Source organism: Eucalyptus grandis, chromosome 10 (genome assembly GCF_016545825.1).
Source record: "Eucalyptus grandis isolate ANBG69807.140 chromosome 10, ASM1654582v1, whole genome shotgun sequence".
In the NCBI taxonomy this organism is placed as follows: domain Eukaryota; kingdom Viridiplantae; phylum Streptophyta; class Magnoliopsida; order Myrtales; family Myrtaceae; genus Eucalyptus; species Eucalyptus grandis.
In genome coordinates, this window is record NC_052621.1 from 4,067,067 (window position 1) to 4,091,447 (window position 24,381).

Sequence of the window (24,381 nt, forward strand, 5' to 3'; positions counted from 1 at the left end):
GCTTTGAAGATTCACAGACCGAATCCGGTGTCTCGTGCTTCGTTCGCGCTCTTCCAGAAGGAAATCTTCTGGCCGTCGGATTCGGGGGGACGAGGGTTGACATGTCAAAGAGAGGTCCGATCCTGCGGACGACATCGGACGAGCGCACGATATTAAATTATAAGCGCGGAATCGTCTTTTCTTTTCGGTAATATTTTAATGGGGAGGCATGACATGAGATCGAGGAAACCGGTCCGACCGTACCTGCTCCGATGAGTCCTACTTATTTAAGCCACACTAATGATGCACGATTGATTTCACCTAATCGATTTTTTTAATATAGTTTCAAAAAAATTAGTTGGGTTCGTAGTCCAGATTGATTCAATATATTTTAACTTTAATTTATCTTTTGCCCCAAAGACCTTATCACTTCAAAACAATTATCAAATATTTTGGTATATTTGCCCTCAAAGGACCGTTTTTTTTCATTACTTTTCATATAATCACTCCTTATAGATGTTCTTATAAGTTAAATCCATGCTTGACTTAAGTATCATTATCACATCCGACCAATCTCGTCATATCACATATTACGACCATCTTCATGTTCCATTACAATTAGATAATTAGTTAAGGTGTTAAAAGATATGTGACATTCCTTTGGAAGATCTGGATTTGATTTGATTATGTATATATCAATAAAGGATTAGATTTAGATCTAGATTGATATAGATTGATATATAGAATTCTTTATTTTCATTAATTGAACAAACCTAGTTCTATATCTTTAGGAATCTGTACATTTACAAACAGAAAGAGAAAATACATAAAAGCTTCGTCCTCATTTCCTTCCTCTTTGCTTTCTTTCATGGTATCAGAGCCTCCAGGCTTCTGATTTGCTTCCGCCTCGTCCTTCTGCTGAAAAATCTTCAACCTACAGAAAAGAGGTTGCATTCAACATTAGGGTCAATTCTTGAAGGAAAGTTTTTTTTTTTTACCATGGTCTCCCGCAAGCCGGCGTCTCGCCACCAGCAACCCATCGACTGGAGAAACAATGCCTAAAGACTTGCTGGCTCAGCATCATCCCGCGACACTCAGTTGGGGAGCGACAACAGACTCAAGTTCAACCTGTACAGTGGCAACCCACGCAAACTCAGCTCAACTTGGGGCAACCTTTGGTGGGCCAACCTTACCAGTGGATTCCCTGTCCACCTTATTTTGGGCCAAGCCCAAATTCGTCATCGCCTACATATGTGGGCCACCAGAGCTACATCCAAGCCGATGGGAGCCCACCAGCCACGAATGGGGCAAGCCTAGCCACTGGATTGGAGTAGATGGGCGGGTCGGGAGACCCGGGTATTGGAACAAATCCCTACCTGGGTTTTTATCATGCGGGTTATCCAATCGGATCGAGCGAATCGGGTCAAGGAACGAATACCTACCCGAACCTCGCACCCGGCTTTCTACCGTTTCCAGCGGCGGCGCTCACTAGACGACCAGAACCCGGCGACCCACTGTTCATTTCCACCGCCGATGGGCCAGAGCTACAACTAATCAGCTAGCAGCTGACCGAGCCAAAGAATTATACAAGGTGGTCACAGGAATTCTGGCGTGCCCTAGCAACAAAAGACAAAGATGGTTTCCTCAACAGAACCATCCTAGTGCCCGTGGATGAATGCCTAGCTCGACTCTGGAGGAAGAGCAACCGCCTGGTCCAAACCTGGATCGGCAATTACGTCTCCCCAGAGGTCGCGGCCGGACTCCCACCAACAAAAGACACTAAAAATATGTGGGAGAATATCAAGGAAATGTACGGGAAGCTAGATCAAGCTAAAAATTTTACCCTAATGCAGGAGCTCGGTGAATTGAAGTAAGGGAACATGACGGTCACAGCCTGTTTCAACAGGCTCTCGTCTCTATGGAATAACCTTGAAGCGGCCGAGGAGAAGCTCGAAAGCCAAGAATCCACAATCAAGCAGAATAGATCCATCAAAGACAAGGAGAAAGCTACACACTTTCTCCTCATTTTGAACGAAACATACCTTGGTTTCGTTCACAGATCCTTGCCATGGATCCCATGCCGCCGATCGAGTGGATCTTTCAATTGGCTGTACAGAGGAGAGTTAATGACTTACAACGCCGGACCACACCAGGGAGCGGAGAGCGTCGCGCTTGTAGCCCATGGAGATCGGTGAGACGCGGCTGCTGGGACCCCAACCCTAAATCGAGAGAGAGAGAGAGAGGCGAGCAAAATTAGGGTTCATGGAGGAGGAGCCAAGATCCTTTAAAATGGATCGAATGGACGGTCCAAATGGGATGTGAGGATCGGACGGCTCGCAAGTCTTTGATCTTGCGGTTGGATCCAACGGTGGACAGGAGCCCGCGCTTAAAGGGACGGACGGCCAAATTTTTGCCACGTCATCAAGGAATTTCGCAAGGAATTTTAAAGGAAAGGGTAAAATATTTTGTGATTATTGAAAACGTACTAATCATTCAATTGACAATGTGCTGGAAATTGCATGGAAAGCCCGGTGAAAGGAGAAAAAAATTTCAGCAGCTTACCAAGTTACTGGACCGACCGATAAAAAACTAACCAACCCATCTCATATAGTTTGTATCATCAGCTGATGCGGGCACTACAAAAAATGGATACCTCAAACAAAGAAGCGAGTTTCTCAAGTATTACACATTGCTTAATTAGCTCAATATCCAGAAAGGCATGGACAATTGATTCAGGGGCAAGCGATCATATTATATGTGATAGGGGATTTTTCTCAAGTATAAATGACAGATTGAATTTTCCTATTTCCGTGCAATTACCCAATGGAAATATTACTCACGCCAATGAGACAGGAACAGTCAATCTCAGTCCCCAAATTATTCTTAGAAATGTTCTCTATGTCCCAAAATTCCAATTTAATCTAATTTTTGTGTCAAAAGCCTGTCAAGAAAATTCATGCCGGGTAGTTTTCAATGCTGACACATGTTTCTTTTAGGATCTTTCGACTGGAAAAACCGATGGGCTGGGGGGTAGTCTCTCTAAAGGCCTTTTTTTTATGGACTAGTTTCCCAAGTAATTTCAAATTTTCTTGCAATTCTTTGAATAAGTCATCATTGTGTAACTTGACTACCAATGATAGAAATTCCATTATGCATTTGAGATTGGGCCATAGTGCCTCCTTTCCATGTCCACAATGTCCCAAATGTCCTCTTGCTAAACAATCTCGTACGCCGTTTCCATCTAGTAGCTCTCGAACTAGCGACATTTTTTCCTTGATTCATGTGGATATTTGGGGGCCTTACCACACAATAAATCATGATGGATCTAGTTATTTTCTCACCATAGTAGACGATTATTCTCGTGCGACCTGGATTTTCTTGATGCAGTCTAAGAATTAGGCTTATTCTCATTTAAAAAGTTTTCTAGCATTCTCTAAGAATCAGTTCGGCAAATCCATTCACCGGATACGTACTGATAATGGAAGAGATATCTTCAGCCATGATTACTCCCTATTATTTACTACATATGGCATACAACATGAGAGCTCATGTGTTTATTTGCCACAACAAAATGGAGTGGTCGAACGAAAACATCGTCACCTATTGGAAGTCGCACAAGCCTTGAAGTTCCAAGCATCAATTCTAGACAATTATTGGGGAGATTGTGTGGTCACAGCTGCTTACTTAATTAACCGTATGCCCACTCGAATACTTAAAGGGAAAACTCCATTTGAATTGCTATTCCGGAAGAAACTAGACCTAAAGCATCTCAAGGTCTTCGAATGCCTCTGCTATGTCGCAACAGTGGGACCTAGAGACAAATTGAGTCCACGTGCCCAGTGATGCATTTTCATGGGATATCCCAATTTACATAAAGGGTATCGGGTTCTTAACATTTCCACAAAAGAATTTCTTGTAAGTCGCGATGTCATCTTTCATGAAGACACCTTTCCTTTTTCTGAGCAGACAACTCTAGATGAAAATACAGGGATGACACCCTCTTCCCATGGCCTCTTATCTAATGAAGTAATGTCTCAAGGTCCTACCTATATACTACTAGCAGAGTCGAGCAATATTCATCCCACTACTTCATTTATTCCAACAACAATATCAACACCTGCTGAGAAGCCCAACTGCTCAAAAGATATTTTGGAAACAAGACTTGAAGATCCTGCTACTATTGAGGAAGATCAGGATATTGCGTTGCCGCCTCCCAATGAGACACATACGGAAGTCACTCATCCAAGGCGTTCCGGTCACACCACACAACCTCCCACCTGGACTAAAGACTATATATTTGCCACTCATAACTCTCTAGGTAATTAGTATCCAGTCTCATCCTATGTTTCCTTTCATAGATTATCATAGGAACATAAATGTTGTATTAGTCGCTTATCAGAAGAAAAGGAGCCATCTGGTTACAATGAGGCATCTGTTGACCCAAAATGACAACAGGCCATGGAGGCAGAACTCAGGCACTAATTGACAACAAAACATGGGATCTTGTCCCACTCCCATCTGATCGTAAGCCCATTGGCTACAAATGGGTCTACAAAATAAAGTATCGTGCTGATGGTTCCATTGAACTATACAAGGCACGGTTGGTAGCTAAATGATTCACACAAAATGAAGGTTTTGATTACCACGAGACATTTTCTCCGGTTGTCACCAATGTCATAGTTCGTTCTTTTTTTACTATTGCCGCCATTAATGATTGGACTCTACATCAAAGGGATGTACACAATGCCTTATTGCACGGTGATCTTGATGAAGAAATTTATATGGATATTCCTCAAGGCTTACGGAGATGGGGAGAATAGAGTATGTCATCTCCATAAATCCCTTTACAGATTGAAGCAAGCGTTCAAACAATGGTACGCAAATTTGCAAATGCTCTTACAACAGCAGGCTTCCAACAGTCTAAACATGACTGTGCTTTGTTCACACGGACTAAAGGTATGTCATCCATTTATTTGATGATATATGTCAATGACATTCTTGTTATGGGAAATGATAAGGCTGTTATAAACAATTTCAAGGATTATTTACATGCTACCTTTCACATTAAAGACTTAGGAGCACCTAAATATTTCCTTAAAAATGAAATTGCTCGATTTGATCAAGGAATTTCCCTTAGTCAGTGAAAGTTTCTCTTAGAAATCATATCAGAAGTAGGCTTATCAGGATGCAGACCAACCATGATTCCCATTGAGCAGAACACTAAGTTGACTACTGCAGAATACGATAAGGGCACATCTCAAAATGATAATTCCATACTCATAGATCCATCAGGGTATCAAAGACTTGTCGGGAAGCTCATATATTTGACTATGACTAGACCTGATATCTCCTATGCAGTACATACACTTAGCCAGTTCATGCACAGTCCAAAGCAATCTCATTTGGACGCTGCATTGAAGGTTGTGAAGTATTTGAAGAAGTGTACAAGACTGGGAATACTTTTATCTAAACAATGTGACATGAAGATGAAGGCATATTGTGATGCTGATTATGCTACATGTCCCACTAGTCGAAGATCGGTCACTGGATATTGCATCAAATTGGGAGAATCACTCCTCTCATGGAAGACCAAGAAGCAGCCTACTGTATCTTTGCCTTCAGCCAAAGCAGAGTATCGAGCCATGGCCAAAACCACTTGTCAGGTGGTGTGGATACGAGGGTTGCTTAAGGACCTCGGAGTACAAGTGCAAGGACCAACTAAATTATATTGTGACAATGATGCGGCTCTCAAACTGGCAGCAAATCCTATAGTGCACGAGAGAACTAAGCACATAGAAGTGGATTGTCACTTTACACGAGACAAGATCCAAGAAGGGATAATCGAAATAGAAGGAATTGGGACAGCAGAGCAGCCAACAAACATCTTCACCAAACCCTTGTGTCATCAACAGCATGCATATCTATTGAGCAAGCTAGGCGTCTTGGACATCTACAAGCCACCAGCTTGAGGGAGAGTGTTAGAAGATATGTGACATTCCTTTGGAAGATCTGGATTTGATTTGGTTATGTGTATATCAATTAAGGATTAGATTTAGATCTAGATTGATATAGATTAATACATAGAATTCTTTATTTCCATTAATTGTACAAACCTAGTTCTATATCTTTAGGAATATGTACATTTACAAACAGAAAGAGAAAATACAGAAAAGCTTCGTTCTCCTTTCCTTCCTCTTTGCTTTCTTTCATAAGGGACAAGGTATCGATGGGGATAATACTCAGGATGCTGTCTTCTTTTGAGACTCGAATACAAGGCCATGCTTCTTTAAAGTACGATCAAATTTGGCTTGATGAACTCGGCCTATTGAGTTGATAATTAGAGCAATGCTTGCACAAACCCATGGCTACTTTTATGCTAAAAGAAGGGGTGCGCAGAGATTAAACTTAAGGGCTAGTTTTTTGTTTTTTGTTTTTTTATCAAAAGAATGAAATTAAAAGAAAACAACCTTGCTAAATAGGCTCTGAGTTGATAGGTTTGTGCCTTTGAACATGTACTTCGAAGTACTTGAAAGTCGAAAAGCCGGCAATTGTCAACATCAATACCCAAGGCAAAGATATCTGAATGCATGCAATGTCTCCCGCGTGCATGACTTTAGCAAAGACGAGCCAATAAGAGATGAAACGACCATCTTTATAGTTGAATTCGTTGATGAAGAAAATTCGTAATGTAATGGAAGGTGCGGAGTGACTTTTTCAGCGGACATTTCATATATAATAGAAGCATCTTATTGACGAGTATCCAAAGATACTTATTAAATAAATAAAAAATTCTGCACATAACACAAGACACTTTCTATCTTTCCATTGTTTTACAAGAGAGAAATAAGATCATGCAATTCATGCACGATGACACAAGAGACATGGACCAGGTTTTTGAGAGCATCAAGAGGTCTGAGAGCGCAATCCTGGTCAGAACACGCAGAGAAATCAATGGCAGGTTCGTGGACTACCTCGCCGAGCTTGTTAGTGCAACATGCGGGTGGTTGGACGTGCAGGAAAAAAAAGGTTGAAAAGTCAAAGAAAGTAGAAAGTGGAGGCTCGACTCAGTTTAAAAAGGAGAACGAGAGCTCACGAGAAAGAAAATAAAAAAGGGAGAGGGGGAAAGAAAGAAAGAAAGAAGAGAGGGGGAAGAGAGCGAGAGTGCACACGCCACGGGATCTTACCAAGCCAATTCAACTCCACTTGTAATGCTCGGTAAATGCTTGCAACCTTCTTTCACCAGTTTGAGAAGTTTTCAGAATTAGAGCTTAAATTCAAAGTTTAGTGAAACTTGAGCCACAAAATCCAATTTTGAGTTGAGTTTCGGGATTTCATGGAAATGACGGATAATGATATTGTGGAAACATGGGATTTGACGAGAGTCATTGTTTAGTTGGAGCGAAAATTTAGAATTTCACACGCGAGTTCTGCGTTGCATTTAGGTTAGGTTAGCCACATAGTTGAGGTAGAGTTTTACTTGCCTTCGACATCAATTCTCATTTAATTGCTAGGATTATAAGATTGTCAACTCGTTTAGTTATGCATTGTTTGATTCAGACATTCCCAAATGAGTGGTGCTATCTCTTTTTAAGTTTATAAATTCATACTTTGAAAATGAAAAGTGAGAGACATCTTATGTGCAAAAAGGCAAAAGTGATTTTTATGGCATATTTGATGCATAATTTCAAATCAAGCATTTGCTATCTTATTTGTTATTTGAAATGGTTTGAAATGTGTTTATGAAATAAATTTGCAAAAGGTATTCTAGTGGATGAGTTAAACTACAAAAGATTACTATGAATGATGCATTTGGATATAAGGATTTGCAAGGATGTTGTTGTGGATTGGCATTGATGCTCAGTATTACTGTAAGCCCATTAAAGGACTTATGAGTAAACATACTAGTTTAAAAAATCCTTATGAGTTAGCCATTGGTAATATAGATGGAGACCTTGCCAAGGGGAGCTTGGTCGTCTTGTCATTATGTATGATCATGGTCAAATATCTACGCACGAGATTGGCCAATGAAATAAGCCATTGACATGTGCTTTTGAAGAGATTGATCAATGGGCGTACCATTAACATTTGCTTTAATATTGATGTGAAATAAATATCTTCTATAAATATAGTTATGTTGAAGTGTATATAACTCATTCTCTGCTTATAAGTTTGTTATATCATGAAATTTGGTGTAATGAGTTATGTTTTGTGTCTAAAGCATGCATAATGGATGCCCAATCTACTTAATGATCTAGTTCTCAATTTTTTCCAAACTCTTCGATTTTCATGGTCAAAACAAAAAACAAGGAAGCTGTGGAGAAATTCATGACGAGTTGAATACATAGATGTAAGCTAACTAGCTACATACTATATAAGAACCGACACTCCTTGTTAAGGAGACAAGTTTCAACCTTTCTAGTCTTTATCTACTATGAACTTAATAATGTTTTCGACCTCAAAGAGACATTCAAATGGACATCTCCACAAACGATTTGAGTTTAAGGGGTGATAGACATATTGTAGACCTGGATCATCGATTGATTCAGATCCACTTTGTATATGATGTAGTTGATTTTATACGAAATTCTGTAAATATTCTAACATGGGACTGGAACCCATTGAGGGCTTCTTCCTTATGGTCCTGATGGACTCACAACTAGTTTTTCTTCTTAGGAATGTCCCGAAATTAGGTGTGAGCATAGTCCAAATTGAGTCGATCTAGTACCTAATCTAGGGACCAACCCGCATAGTGTTAATCCCCAATTTTGGGACGGAAGACTGTCACGCCTCGATCCTCGAGCACATGCCCATCCCTCTTTGGTCGATACAAATTTGCGACTTCCCAAAACAAGTCGCCGACCTTTTCTTTGTATTGCACATGTGGAAGCGAAAATAAATCCTCTGATAGTAACCATCTCGGAATAGAAAAGCAAGATAAACAATTTCACAAACAAAACACACTTTTATATACACACCGAGTCATGTATAAGGTCTATGACCAAAAGACTACAAAAGCGGCTTTCCAAAAGAAGCGGTCCTAACCGACTTACACTTCATATCACCTCCTCTCAACTCCAAGTCCTCCACTTGACGACCCTAAAAATTTAACCCATGACAATTCACGCTTTAAACCCCGATTAGGAGGGAAATACGCCCCAGGCGTCCTAATCACTCAATCACACAATCATAGGGACTTACCTCGCCTCATATCCACTGCGGGTTAGTACAGTTTATATTACATATAGCCAAACAGATATGAGCAACAATTAAGCTTTAACAACTGGAACGCCACACTCAATTCTCAAATCAGCACAGGGGTCCTGATTATAGAGCCAAATCGTTATGACATGTCTCATACCGTGTCACACAATTTTGTCATATAATCTGGCGCATTCAACTCCATTAATCATGCGTTCCTAGTTTTGCTCTCAGCATATAGTACGGCCTACTTTCTGTTCAACGATCATCTTACATTGTCAGGCATCATCTCACACCATTGAGCACGGCAACGTCTTTCCTAGACGACTTTCCCGAAGGAGCATAGGTCCAAAATCTATTGCAACCGGCATCATGTTGTCTAGAGACGTCTCATACAAGGGTAACGTCCAGCTTAACAGCCCGGGACGATTTCTCTTAACCAACACACGATCATTCAATCATGGCCTAAGGCACTGTGCATTACACTCAAATGCCTCAATTAAAATGATGAACCTGGCATTTTTCTTCGTATTAGAAATACATGGTAAAATAGCCGTATGTGGGTACACAGTCAACTTGAACCAGAAAAGAATTGATATCTTCCAATTTAAAATCTCCTTTGTTTTATATAGTATATAAAACCATTTTTGGTATTAAAATCCGACACTTGAAATTTTCTGAATAAATAATGAAATTCACAAATCTTGGAATTAAATACTCAAAATTCCAATCAAAACTCAATTTGCACAATTTAATACCCAATTGCGAAAACTAACCACACAATTGCAATCAGCATGAAATTCTAGTCATCGACTATCCCGATCTAATTTCCAGAAAAATATTTAATAATTAATTAATTTCTACAATTAACTAAATAATTCAATTTAAATACTAATAACCTAGGCCAAAATCACTAAATTAACCGCCTAAACGGGTCGGGAAAATTCCTGAACCTGTCTAGATAAATATTACAACTTATCTAATCCTTAATTAAGCTGTTCTAATCATCTAACGTGCACAGTTAACTAATTAAGTCTCTAATCTAATCTAACTAACCACCTAATTCACAATTAAATTAAACTAAATACTCTTTAAACGTCATTAACCTACTAAGAAAAGTTTAGTGCATAAACTCATTGGTTTATTGCGGAAACCAGTTCACCGCGACAATAACGCGACAACGGTCGAAACTCGGGTTTGCGGCGACGTCAACGGGCTTGGACCGGGCCTGAACTTGGCCCAACAAATCTCAGCCCAAATTGAGATTTGTTATTGAGTTAGGCTGGGCTTGCTTCGCAGGCTTGGGCTGCTTCGTGGGCTTCAAGACTAGGCTGATCTTGCTTGGGCTTCAAAACTGGGCTGATTCTGGCTTGGGTTGCTGAAAATGGGCCGGTCAAATTTGTGTGGGCTGAACAAGAAAGCCCGAAGGAGCTGCTGAACCGGGCCCAAAACGCTGGATTCGTGTGGGTTGAAAGTGGAGGATAACCGGTGGATGAAGGAAGCGAAGAAGAAGGAAAATGTGCTGGCTCGATCGTGGCAGAAGATGGGCGTTGCTGGAGTTGACCGATGAAGACACGAGCTGATGGAGGGCGTGAGCTGGCAGCAGCTTCGGTGGACGCTGGAACCAAGTGAAGATGAAGAACGTGGGCTTTGGTCTTCGATGGGATGAGCCCGATTGTTGCTGGACGTGTGGGAAAATGAGGTCAACAAACCGACTGTGGAGATGTAGGGTTGACTGAGAGAAAACGTGGCCAAAATGAGGAGTCGTCGGTGGAGTGGGGTAGATGGAGTAGTGATGAGAGATGGGACGATGATGATGATGCGGGCGAGAGCTTGTAGAATCGGTGGGGCTTCAAGATACAAAATAAAAGAAAGAGGCAGCAATTTCGAAGAGGAACAAATGAAAAAAAAGTAAAGACTGAAGGGGATCGGTGGCTTCGGTTGAAGAAAAATAAAGGAAAGCTGAAGCAGATGCGCGAAGGGGGAGAGGTCGGCTGCGAAGCTTGCCCGATAAGACTGAAAATGGGAGTATATAAAGTCAAGGTTAAAATATCTTATTCCATCATGATTTTGTCCACAAAAGTCTTCAAGATTATCTACTTGTTTCCCCCCCAATTACTTTCTTGAAAATTAATACCACAATAATCCAATTTGAGTGCAAATGTTGCACCCCCCATCCTAGGTTCCGAATTTCACCAAATTAACTTCAATTTCCTCACTCAATTCTCCCAATCGACGTCCAAATTTGCCGAAGAAAAATCCCACAAACTTTCTATAAGTTCCCAACACTCAAAGGCTTAGTAAGGAGGCCAAAATCCATCCAATTTGGCCAATCCAAATTTCTGTTATTTTTCCGCAACATCCAAATCAATTTTCCGTAAAAATCTCGGAATCTCCGAAAATTCTTCGAGGGATGAGTCAACGTTCCTAAAATGAATCGTGACACGATAAAACTTTCAATTTTTGAAATCGGGTTCAAATTCGCGGTTAATTTCAATCTAATATGATTTTAGCGTGACCTAACCTATCAGGTAACTTTCAGAAATTTTTAGTGCAATTGACCCGTGATCGATTTATCTCAAGTCACAATGTACATCTTCGACACATTGGTGACTTTCAGTTGTTGTGAAAATCTTGAGGTTTCAAATACGGACACCGGTTACAAAAATGACAGAAAAATCGATCTAGTGCCATTCAACGAGAATTTTGCAATTAGGTGAAATCACCCACATACTAATCACATACCTCTATCGAATCGACCTATTTCCGGTCTCTGATCGATTTTTTACGGTGCCATAATGACCCTTATAAATTAACACGGTCGAGCAATCGATTTCTGGTCGAATTCTCAAGTTCATTACGTTAAAATCCCTTAATGGCTTTCCCAAATAGTTTAGTTGTCTCGTGAGTGATCAGCTCAGAAAATAGCACTATTAGCGAGTCGATAAAAGGCCCGAATTATTTAATCGAAAACAAAATCTGAAAATTCAAATTGTCACAAGACCAAACCAATTCTATGGGGTCAGTCTACTTCCAATGTCAACCCAAGACCAACCAATCATTTTTTTGTTTCCCTTTTTATATTCCTTTAAAGGACAAACGTATTATTTCAAATTACATACTCATCAACAATGCAATATTGGGCAACCAAATTATGAACACCAATACATATCAAAAATAAATATAAGATAAGATAACAACAAGAACTTACACTTACTTAAAGTAACAAACCATAAAAACAAAGATGTGATGTGAGAGAATAGAGACGAGTAGCGAGGTAAGTGAACAGAGGCGAACGACAAGGCGAGTGACGCAAGCGAAGAGAGGCGAGTGAGGCCAAGGCGGGTGAGCAAGGCCGAGGCAAATGAAGAGGGTTTCTTTTCTTCTTTTTTTGGTTAAATTCAATATGGGTTTCTACTTTCTAATTTACGTGACAAATTGAACTACAAAGAGAATAGATAAGGAACTGCTAGAATTTAGAGTAGACACAAACATATATTATATAACATATTAGATGTAATATATATAATATTATACTGTGGTTGGTCCAGTTGGACCAACCCTAAACTTATAGGACTGAGGACTAATTCGCGCATTATAGGATTCGAAGGTCTTAAGACCAAGGACCAACCCAGTCCCTCGGGGAACTGGACTAGGACCGATCGCATTGGGCTGGGTTCGGGTCGAGGGTTGACTGAACCGATGCTCACCCCTACCCAAAATAGCATACCACAATATTCCAAGCACTCGATTTGTTTCTCATTTCGCAAGGAGAGTGTACATTGGCCTGCAAAAACGAAAGAGTCCGTGGCATCGAGGCTCGGCTCGCTGGAAATGGGCCATTTGACGATGTTCTGATAAACTGAAAAGGAATGGAGTCGAAGGGTCTGGAGAAGAATCTAGTGTTTATCCTTCACTAAAAGATTTTAATCCTTCTTTTAATCTTGTTTGGCTGGTGTAAAAAGTGGTGATTAGTTTTCGTGAGTAAGAACTGGTGTTGTTGTTCTTGCGTAATGTTTTCTTGGATTAAAACCATTCAATCTTTCAGAAATGTTCCACGATTTCGAAAATATCAAAGTGGAAAAAGAGATAAGGGCAGCAGAAATGTAGTTATGAAGTAAAAGGATATTATTTTCCATCATCTCTTATATAATGGTACAACAGCAGATTTCCATGGCAAAAACAGCTATACATTACCACAATATTACAGAAACAAAAAATGGGGATTCAAGCCAAGCAAAATTACAGAGGAAAGAAGAATTGTGCTGGGAAGAAAGAGAGGAGGAACAGTTTTCTGCTCATCTCCATACGTATATGACCATATTGCTATACAGTCAGCAGTCCTACTAGTAAAAAGCTCAAAAATTCTACTTCTTCGAAACGAGATGTAGTTTCTCATCTCCTCTGGAAGTTCAGGAACTTGATGCCGTAGGCGAAGACGAAGAAAAAGACCAAGACCCAACCAATATGGGCCAAAGCCACGGGCACGAGGAAGTCGTAATCGAATCCCAGGCTTGACTTCAGGAATTCATCTATTGGCGGTTTAAGCCCTCCATCTATTTCTATACCATCCTTCTTGTCGCCGACTTGGGATGTGAAAATGCCATAGATGGTCCAAGCGACGGGCGAGCACCAGTAGTACCATCTCCACCACACAGGGATCAGCTGCAATAATAGGGCATTATTAGCATTAATATGACATGTTTACAAAAGAGGATGATGCTCTCAATGAGAAATGAACGAAGACTAGAATTAGGACCGAGGTAAGGTGACTCACAGGTCGGGGAATGAGGAAGCCCGAAAACAAGTTCCAGAAGTTGAGGAAGAACGACATTGTGATGGCAGCGATCTGGTGGCCGGGAGTGAGCGCGACAACCATCATGCCATACATCGAGAAGTAGGTATAGCACATGAATATGAAGTAGTAGAAGTACAAGACCTTGCCGAGCTTCCACTCGAAACCGATCATCGAGTAGAGAATGAGGGAATAAATAACTGTCTGAATTGCCACATAGATTGTTTCGATAGCCACCTGATACACAAAGCACGCCAATCAGCGACAGAACAAGAAAATACAATTGTAATGAAATGAATGAGATTCTAATTATTGGAAATGGACAGAGAGAATAATACCTGAGCAAATGCATAAGGCAACTCGAGTACATCCCAGCTGCTCGTTCACGGTAGAAGACGGTTCTTTCAATTGCCACAACAGATTGGACTGCTGAAGCATTAGTGGCTCCAAGGAAGAGAACAGCAGCATAGGTGGCACCGAGTAGATTGATCAAATCTTGTTGTTTATATCTATCAGGATAAAAGGAACAGAAACATCATTTTAGCAAACAGTTTAAGGTAATAGCAGCGGCTTGACCTTCGCAAAAAGAGAATGATCTTTCAAACGCAATAATTTGTGCTTACATTTTGTCTCCTTTGTTCCAGAAAATGAGGCCAAACATAAGACCAATGACAACCGTCATGAAGAACCGAATGGCGTTAAACCGGAATTCCTCCAGTAGGACCAGTTCTGTTTGCAGAAGCAAGCATGGCATTGAGTCAGGAAGCCCTGGGAGTATTGGGTGGGGAAGTAAAGGTCTTTTGAACCAGGCTGTGGAGAATTCAGCTCTTTGATGAGCTCCTGGTTTCTCCTGAAAAGGAGAAAAAAAAACAAAACGGGGGAATGAGGCGCCCAGTTCAGTGCACATTCATGATTTGGAATTCGAAGAAATTACAAAGAGTGCGCGTCTCTCACCTATAGAGGTCGGAATTGGCATAGATTTCTGCAAAGTCAACGTCCAGTTGAGCTTCGACTGAAGTAGCACTGACATCCAACATCCATGTTGCAGGATTGTAGCCTTCTTTGATCTTGGGGACACCGGGAACAGCCTGCAATTGGTTTTCGGACATTAAACTCTATTCAGTCAAACCACATAGCCTCATCGGTAGGTGTAGTCATGGATTTTTCAGTCATGCGGGTTTTTTTAACTGAAGTTATAAGACGAGCACCTCGAAATATTCGACGAGCTTGTGAGACCGTTCACCCAGAGGCCCTACATAGATGACTTGCCCTCCTCTTTTCATCAGGAGAAGCTGCAAGGAGAACACACATCTTCAGCTCAGGGATATCTAGAAGAGATAATCATGAAAAAAATATGAAAAGAACACGGAGTTAAATTATCCTAACCGTACCTCATCAAAAGCCTCAAAAATGTCTATACTCGGTTGGTGAATTGTACACACAACAGTACGCCCAGTATCCACGGTGTTTCTCACAGTACGCATGACGATTGCAGCTGCTCTGGCATCGAGACCTGACGTAGGCTCATCCATGAAAATAATCGAGGGATTAGCAACCAACTCGACGGCTATCGTGAGCCTCTTCCTCTGCTCGGTCGAGAGTCCGTCAACCCTGGGAAGCCCAACTAGAGCATTCCTCAAGGGATGAAGCTCAACTAAATCCATGACTTGCTCAACAAACATCTGCAAAACCAAGAAAACTCACGTTGAGTCACAATTTCCACCAGGTCCATTTACTCGCTTGAAGGAGAAATGAATGAAGAAGATAGTATCTTAGCTACGTGCCTTCCTGGTTTCCTGATTTACGTCCTTAGCGAGACGAAGCCAAGCTGAGTATATGAGAGACTCGTAAACGGTGACGTATGGCGAGTGAATGTCATTCTGCTCACAGTAACCGCTCACTCGAGCAAAAGTCGCTTGGTTCTTGGGATAACCGGAAACAGTGATGCTTCCCTCAATGTATCCGCCAGTTTTCTTCCTGCTAACACATCCATCAGTGTCGTCTTTCCGGCTCCACTGACTCCAACCAATGCAGTCAAAACGCCCGGCCTGAAAGCTCCACTGACATCTCTTAGGAGTTGTAGTCGGCTTTCCTCAACCCCTTGAGTCTTCATTTCCTGAAGCACAACAAAACAGACATTTGTTTCTGAATCTAACGTTGGGTGGAGGTATTTTACATTTTGTATTCTGAGAAATACGTCTCAAACAAATACTTTAACGACCAGAACTTCCCCGGCCTTTCATTCTATGACAAGTTAGCAGTTTCTATCTGAACTTTTATGTGAAATTACGAAAGAACTGTCCTTGTCTTAGGGCTTGCTCGTATCATTTCATCGCTGCACGGAACTTGGGGAGTCTTAAGTTAGGGAGGAATGGACTTACTGCGGGCATATCCATAGTAATTGACACGGTTGAAGGCAAGTGAAAGGGGCTGGAAAGGCAGAACCATTCCTCTCCTAGCCTGGGTGCTTTCACTGACAATACCGTCGTTTGCTCGGGCATTTCTTACTTGCATGGGAGTACCTGTCCATAAAATTCCAGTCTTATATAAGCATCTACATGATACTTTTTGCGGCACATCCCAGATTTCTCTTTTTCTATAAATCCAGTCGACAGTTCTAACTACAACAATTACATACCTTCTGATCTAGATTGTCTCCTCTTCTTGGAATCATCATCCGCGAGTATTGCTTTATTATCACCAAGAGCTGAGATACAGTCGGAAAGCAATAATTCAGTACGTACTTTTCATTTACTTGGAGAAAAGAAAACCAGACCAGAGCATCTACTTACGATTTAAGAATGTCAATGCAGCAGTGAAGAGAATGTTGAAAACAACAGAGAACGCGAAAAGTGCCATGATACTGATCCAATACCAGCTCTCGGTCTTGTAAAGGCCTCTTTGTGCTAGAAGGTATTTTCCAACTGAGGGTTCAGAGGAGTTGACGACAAGCGTAGGCTGTGACATCAAAAGAAGTTAGTTTAGATGTATCCTGAAATCTTAAGAAGACTTTTGAAGTTCCATCATATCCTAAGCCTTGTAGATAACTTACCTTGTTCCATCTATCGGACAGGAACTCATTGATAGCAATGGCATTTTGTCCATACATCATGGGAGAAACATAGTAACCCCAGATCATCCCTTTTGAAATGTCATCTGTCCACCATTGTGCACATTTTATTTTAGAAACTTATCACCAAAAGCAATCTATAGGTGTGAAATATGAAATATCCGAATGCCATTGTCCGCGATTGTTTAGAATGACAATGCCAGGCACAAAAAAGTGAACATTTCTAACCTTTGGCGACAATGAAACCACCAAGGATGAATACCAGCAGCAATGTGAAGGTCCCGAGTGTGTTGGCGACGACCTGTGTTGTTCTTCCACAGCTGCTGAAACGGAAGAGAGAGAGAGCCATCTGATTCACTCCAAAGAAAGCCAAGAATTGCTTGAAAAACCTGCACAAGTAAAAATCACCGAGATTTGTCAGCAAGAGGACTTACCAGAGATTATGTTCGTCGCACTAGTGTTTGCAGCTTATAAATCAAAGCAGGAAGGGCCAACTTATGAGAAGGCAGAAAAGGTGGCCATACTGGCACAGGAGATGGGGCGAACCCAATGGTGTAGTAAGTGAGGATGATCCAATTCCAGATTCAACCAGAGAGACGGGAATTCTGAGAACCCAAATGGGCAACGCGAAAGCCCAGGCAGGGTAAAACAAGAAATCTCTCTGCTTGAAGAACACCGGAAGCCTGAACACTGTCATTGCGAGCTCACTCATCCCATTGAACATGACATTCAGAAGACTGTAAAATAGAGCTCCCCAAAATTTTGCACCGTCTCCTATTGTGCCGGTCTTCATTTTCTGTTCTGAAGAACACGGTGAACAATGAAGCCCATGATTGTGATCTGAGTGGTCTTGAAGATATACACGAAAGAGCTGCGCTTCATCAGCAGCCATTCCTGGCAAAAGCAAGCTTTGAAGAGCTCCAGTTAGAAATTCCATACTTCTTTTCCTTCACCAGAGCAGCAGGGTGTGCCCTGCTTTGTCATAAGGGACTCTGAGCTCTTCAATAAGGCGCTGACCGACATGGAAGCTATTGAAAGCCTTCACGAATTCAGGCACCGAGATGTATCTATAAGGTTGGTCCTTCCTGTACCAGTATTGCTCTTGGTCGTTCTTGGAAGTCACTTCCTGCAGAAAGTCAGCAACCCCTTTCTTTCTGGGCATTTGAAGCCCACGTACTCAAAGAACTCCAGAACGTTCTCTCGTGACCCTTGGTAGACGATCTGGCCCTCCGAGAGTAAGATTATGTCGTCGAAGAGCTCGTAAGTCTCAGGAGCTGGCTGCAAGAGGGAGATGACCATGGTCACATCCATGATATGGACCATCTGCCTCATGAACTTCACAATCTGAAAAGTTGTGGAACTATCCAGCCCTGTCGATATCTCATCCATGAAGAACGCCTTCGCCGGTCCGACCAACATCTCACCAGTGGTGACACGTTTTTTGTCCACCAGAGATGCCTCCTCATGTCGTTCTCCAACCATGATATCAGCGCAAATATCTAATCCGAGGATCTGCCACAGACATCAGAGACTTAGCCTACCTCACAAGCTTATACAGTGAAACGTCAAATTTGAAGCAGGATTGAATGGACAAATTCTGCAAACCAAACCTTGAGGACATAGTCCGCCATCAAACTGTTTTCTTGGCCAGTAATGGCAGTGGCCTCATGAAAGCATCATTTCTGGGGTCCGGGCTTGGATCCTGCCTCTCGCTCTCTTCTCGACAGCTCCCAACATCTCATACCTAGTTCCGACTCCCCAAGCAACGGCCGAAAAGTCTAGTGTCTCACGGACCGTCATCTCACCATGGTGAAGATCGTGCTGGCTAATGTAAGCGCAGGTCCTTTGAGGAACGAATTCGTTGAATTCATGGCCGCAGTAGGTGATTTTTCCAGTTATCTGTATAGTTGTAATAGAAACGAATTAGTTCACGCTAAGAACTAGAGAACCTGAAGAGAGCAAGCAAAGGCATACAGATAGCTCAAAATGCGTCACTAACCCTGAGATCATCATCAGGCTTTCCGGCAAGTGCTTGTAGCAGTGTTGTTTTTCCAGAGCCAGGAGGTCCAAGAAGCAAGGTCAACCTGAAAATGAATAATGTCATGTTTATAAGCTCCCAAATTAAGCGCGTAAAACTGCACTTGTTTATGTAAGCAGTGAGACTAGGATCTTCAAATTGAGGATCCATGAATTTACCTTGATGGTTTGATTGCGCCGCTACATCTTGAAGTATCTTTACCACTCTCTTCTTCGATGGAGAGAGTCCGATCATGCCAATAGCTCCTGTTGTCATAAATAATGTTATTGAGGATGCATAGAAAATGTTAAATTCACCTCGTCGAATGAATCAGACACTGCCGTTTTCTCTGAAGACATGAAAAGAAAACAAACTGATTGATTTATCAATCTCTGTGTTTCAACATTTGAACCGCTCTTAGGTTAGGTTAGCTCTTCTCTACCTCTTTCAGTTTCCTGGCATCAGCTTTCCTTTTTCTAATCACCTAGCAACAAAGACGCACCATTTTCACTAAAAGGTCCACTTTTTGCCTGCATATTTGCAATCAAATGTTATATTTTCCGCCATCTCATTCCCGCTGAACCTGCCTACTCAATATTGTCAAAGGCAGCATCGCAGCCACATATAAGAAACTGGCAAAAATCTCTTTCTCCTAAAGTCTGTAAAACAATTAAAACCCAGACGTGACCAAATACCTCTTCCCGATCTAGTCACCTACCCAATCTTGGCTGCCTAACTACAACCCTGTTGAGTTTGCCACTGATACTTCACTGAACAACACTCAATAATGAGTGAACGTGAAAAAGAAACATTAGAGAAAGTAAAAATTCTCAGAAAACCACCTCAATAGCATTCAAGGTAGCGTTGAGCAGAGTTGGGAGTGCCCTTGTCCCCACATAAGCATCCCCTTCAATGCACAGGTTCTGGAACCTCACTTCGATCTTCGGGATCTCGATACTGACCCGGTCGGTCCTGTTCCGCAGCCTCTCAGGAACTTCTCGTTGTCCTCCTCCACCACCTTGAGTATCTCTCTCCATCAGGACCTTCTTGTCTTGCGTCCCAGGTTCGTCACGTCGACTCGTCATGCACCACCCTGCCGTTGCTCCGCACCTGGGCAGTATCCCCTTCCGCAGCCGGTCGTAGGTCGGCAGCCGCTCGATGGCAGCCCACCGGAGCTCCTCCTCGTCATCCGCCACCTGCCGGACGTGCTCCGCTGGAACACGTCCGGCGCGTTCCACATCTCCCCTCGCTGGCCGACCGCCAGCTCCTGCGGCTGCTCGTCTGCCGCATGAGGTCATCCCGGCCAATGCCACTGCCATTGCGAAACCCGCCTTCTGTCTCCAGATCACACTCAAACCCAACCTGAACACTCCTCAAGAAGTTCTTGGACCAGAGTTCGAACAGGAACTGAACTACCAAAGAATGAATCTATATGCACATGGTGAAGCAGGAGCACACTTCTTTTCTTTTCTGTGCGTGTGCTTATGAGAAAACTTGGAGCACACAGAGGATGAGAAAGAGACAGATATTTTGAGTAGGTCACTCAGAGGAGCTTTTATATATAGATAGGGTTGGAAGAAGATGAAGGTCAATCCCGGGCAGGAACATGAATGCATATGAGCATGTGTGCGCGCTTTGGTCGTCGGTCAAAATGAGACGACGAGCCGTTCCCGCGGCTTTGAGCTAACTTGCGAGAATCCGGTGTCTCGCGCACCGTCCGCGCTCTTCCAGAAGGAAAAAGCTACTGGCCGTCGGATCCCGAGGGACGAGGGTTGACCTGTCGAGGAGAGGTCCGATCCTGCGGTCGAGATATCGAACGAGCACATCACGTTAACTTGTGAGCGTGGAACTGTTTTGCACGGTGAATATTTTAATGGGAGAGAGCATGACATCGAGGACTCCTGGTCCGCAACGCGAGCTGATGACTCCTACTTTGATAAACTACACTAAAGTTGCCTCCTTGACTCAGAGACTAATTATAAACAATTAAATTCCCCTGATCCTTCATTATCAAAATTTTCGAATTTTTTTATCTAATTTTAAATTATTAATTGGGCTCGTGGTCCAGATTTCCGGCCAATGATAAAGGAAAAGTCCGCCCTCTCCCGTCCCTCATGATTCAACATCTTTTAATTTCAATTTATCTTTTTGCCCCAGAGACCTTATCATTTTCAAGGAATTTGGAGCAACTTAATTATCAAATATATTGTTTATATTTGCCGTTAATGGACTTCTTCTTTTTCCGCATAATCAATACTTTTAGATGTTGTGAGTTAAATATCTTTACTTCCAATAACTTAGCCATGCATGCCTTCGGTAATATTCTTGCCTCCGACCAATCCCATCGTATCACAGATTACAGCCATCTTCATGTTCAATCACAATGAGATAATTAGTCAAGGGACAAGGGATCGATCGTGGGGTAATACTCAAGACGTTATCTTCTTTTGAGATTCAAACACAAGGTCACGCTTCTTTAAAATGCTATCTAATTTGGAATCTTGACGAACTTAATCGACCTATTAAGTTGATAATCGAGTGATGTGTGCACACCACGATTATTATCATGCACGATTATCATGGGTATAGCTAATATTAACTCAATTGAATTCTACATAAGCAACAAACAATATTCTCCTCCCAATAGAGTAAAACTCAATTGCAGCAAATATTAACCAAATCCAAGGAATGCTTGTATTTGGCGATAGGCAAAGGTTTCGTTAACATATTGGCTAGATTGTTTTCTGTACCAATCTTCAAAATCTTAATAAAACCATCAACAAGAATGTCCGGAAAAAAATGATATCACACATCAATTTTCTTTGTCCTCTCACGATACATATGATCTTTAATAAGATGTATAACATTTTGACTATTGCAATGGAATAGTCACACCATGATCCACATTAAGCTCTCTAAATAAGCCTCTTAACCATATGGCATCTTTTAATTATTTTTGCAATAGCTATACCGTGCTTCTATAGTAGACAAAGCCATTGTGTATTTGTAAAGTAGCTTTCTAATTGACTACACAACCTCTAATAATAAAAATGTGCCTAGTCAAAGACCTCATCTTATCAAGGTCACATTAGCATAATCGAATCAACATATCTTGTAGAATGTCACTAATTTTCCCCAAATTCTAAAACCAAAATCAAAAGTACCTTTTCAAATATCTCACAATCCACTTCATTGCCAATGAACTTTTCTAACAAATAGCTACTTACCATGCTAATGTAAAGATGAAATATCGAGTCAAGTACAAATTATGCATACTTATATTACCAATTGCACTAAAGTATGAAATATGTGACGTATATTTTATGACATCATCTGTTTGTAGAGTAGCAAAGGAAAGTAAAACTAGTTTGCATCTTTTATGTCAAACAATCTAACTTTTCTCGGGAGAAATATAATTTCCCTTCTATGATCTTACCAAATTTTCATGCCTAGGATTTTCTCGCTATTAATTCCAAATCTTTCGTCTTCCAAAATTCGACATTCAACTATACCTTCAAATTATGTATATCAAATGTATCTTTTGCCGCCCAATCAACATATCATCAATATATCATAAAAAGATAAATGAAAGTGCCTTTGGGAAGTTACCGCGCTGATATACGCAACCATCATATTTGCTCCTCTGATAGCCAAGATGCACCATAAATGAATCAAACCTTTTATACCACCGTCTAGATAATTGTTTCAGGCCATATATAAACTTTTTCAATAGACACATAATCTTTCTTACCTTCAAATTAAAAAACTTATGGTTGACCCTTATAGATTTTCTCTTCAAGTTCACCATGCAAGAAAGTTGTTTTCACATCGAGTTACTCCAACTCTAATCATGCATGGCAACTAACGCAAGAAAAACTCAAACAGAGCTGTGATTAACGACAGATTAAAACACATCATTAAAATTAACTCTCTCCAATCTAACTATAGCCTTTAGTAACTAAACAAGCTTTGAACTCAATGTCTTCAACTCCAAAAATATCTTCCTTCTTTGGAAAACTCATTTACAGCTCACGCTTTCTTTCTTAATAATGGTTTGACAAGCTCCCAAGTTTGATTCATTTCTAGAGATTAGATCTCTTTATTCATAGCAACTAACCACTTTGTTGAATCTTTTGAAGAAATAGCTTCTTTTGTAGGTTTTAATCTCATTATACTCTACCGACTCTACAACTAAAAGAGCATAAGAAACAAAAACTGAGAACCCATATTTTTGTGGGAGGCTAAACTATTCTTCTTGGTCTATCTTTGGCATTAGAATATCGTTCCTCTTCAAGTTCTTTAAACTCAATATTATCAATAGACAATTGAATTAGTTGCGAAGAAATTACTTTAAGCTCTACTTTCTTTTGCAACACTCTAGATTTTCATCGCAAGAAATAGATTATTCTTTCTTAAGATGAAGCACAACATACTCATCAAAGCAACATCTTTGCCAATAATAATCTTAGATGACTTAGCACACCAAAGTCTATAATTTTTACACCAAAATCATAACCAAGAAAGATGCATTTTTGCTCTAAGCTCTAATTTGCCTTTACTAATATGTGCATATGTTGGACATCTAAATACTCGAAGAAGAATAAGGTTTACTAACCATATCTCCTCAAGTGTCTTGCACTCAATAAATGTGCAAGAAGAACAATTTATCAACCAAGCAGCTGTATTGACTGCTTATGTCACGCCCCCAAACCTCAAGCTAGCACATCCCTCGGTGGTCAATAAAATTGCAACATCCCGGGACGCGTCGCCGACCCATTCATTTTATTGCACATGTGAAAGCAAAATAAAAACCCTTAACAGCAAACAACATGAGATAGAAAAGCAGGATAACAAATTCATAAACAAAACACGCTTTTATAAACAAACTAGGTTTATATACAAAAGTCTACAAAAAGATTGGCTTTCAAAAAGAAGTTGTCCTACAACCTACTAGTCGAACACATTCGCCGATCCTTCGGACTCCACCTCTATAGGCTTTGGGGGCTTCAGGTCCTCCACAACCTCATCGGGGGAGGATCGGCTGCACTCGCCAGCAGCGGCGTTGACCACACCGGGCAGGGACATCAAACCCTAAAGAGGCCTACCCTATACCCATTAAGTCCATGGTGAAACCACGCCTTGAATCGATGAGGTACCCGCTGAATAGGCCTAACAGCCCGAGCATAGTGGTCACGACAAGCTCATAGACCTAATGACTCTCGGGGACAAGGACGTCTATGCTCCACCTCGGGAAATCCCCGAGGCTAGCAAAATGCTTTGGAGTGACACCATCTAAGCGACCTGAAAAGTTAAGCCCACGAC

At 41.3% G+C, this 24,381-nt stretch overlaps 2 protein-coding genes across 2 annotated transcripts; one reads left to right on the plus strand and one right to left on the minus strand.

Annotated features, from left to right (window-relative positions):
• The first annotated feature begins 5,177 nt into the window (after positions 1–5,177).
• LOC120289166 (uncharacterized mitochondrial protein AtMg00810-like) lies at positions 5,178–7,010 on the plus strand. The gene is made up of 2 exons (XM_039303694.1): positions 5,178–5,684; positions 6,870–7,010. Exons 1-2 carry the CDS (start codon positions 5,178–5,180, stop codon positions 7,008–7,010), a joined length of 648 nt encoding a protein of 215 aa, XP_039159628.1.
• Positions 7,011–13,572: 6,562 nt separating this feature from the next.
• Positions 13,573–17,934, minus strand: LOC120289167 (pleiotropic drug resistance protein 2-like). The gene is made up of 15 exons (XM_039303695.1): positions 17,567–17,934; positions 17,271–17,431; positions 17,025–17,128; positions 16,765–16,930; positions 16,611–16,679; positions 16,418–16,494; positions 15,906–16,088; positions 15,364–15,654; positions 15,181–15,264; positions 14,927–15,060; positions 14,779–14,822; positions 14,596–14,701; positions 14,385–14,481; positions 13,955–14,209; positions 13,573–13,842 (listed from the first exon to the last, which is right to left on the minus strand). The coding sequence occupies exons 1-15, from the start codon at positions 17,932–17,934 to the stop codon at positions 13,573–13,575; spliced, it is 2,409 nt and encodes an 802-aa protein (XP_039159629.1).
• Between the last annotated feature and the right edge of the window lie 6,447 nt (positions 17,935–24,381).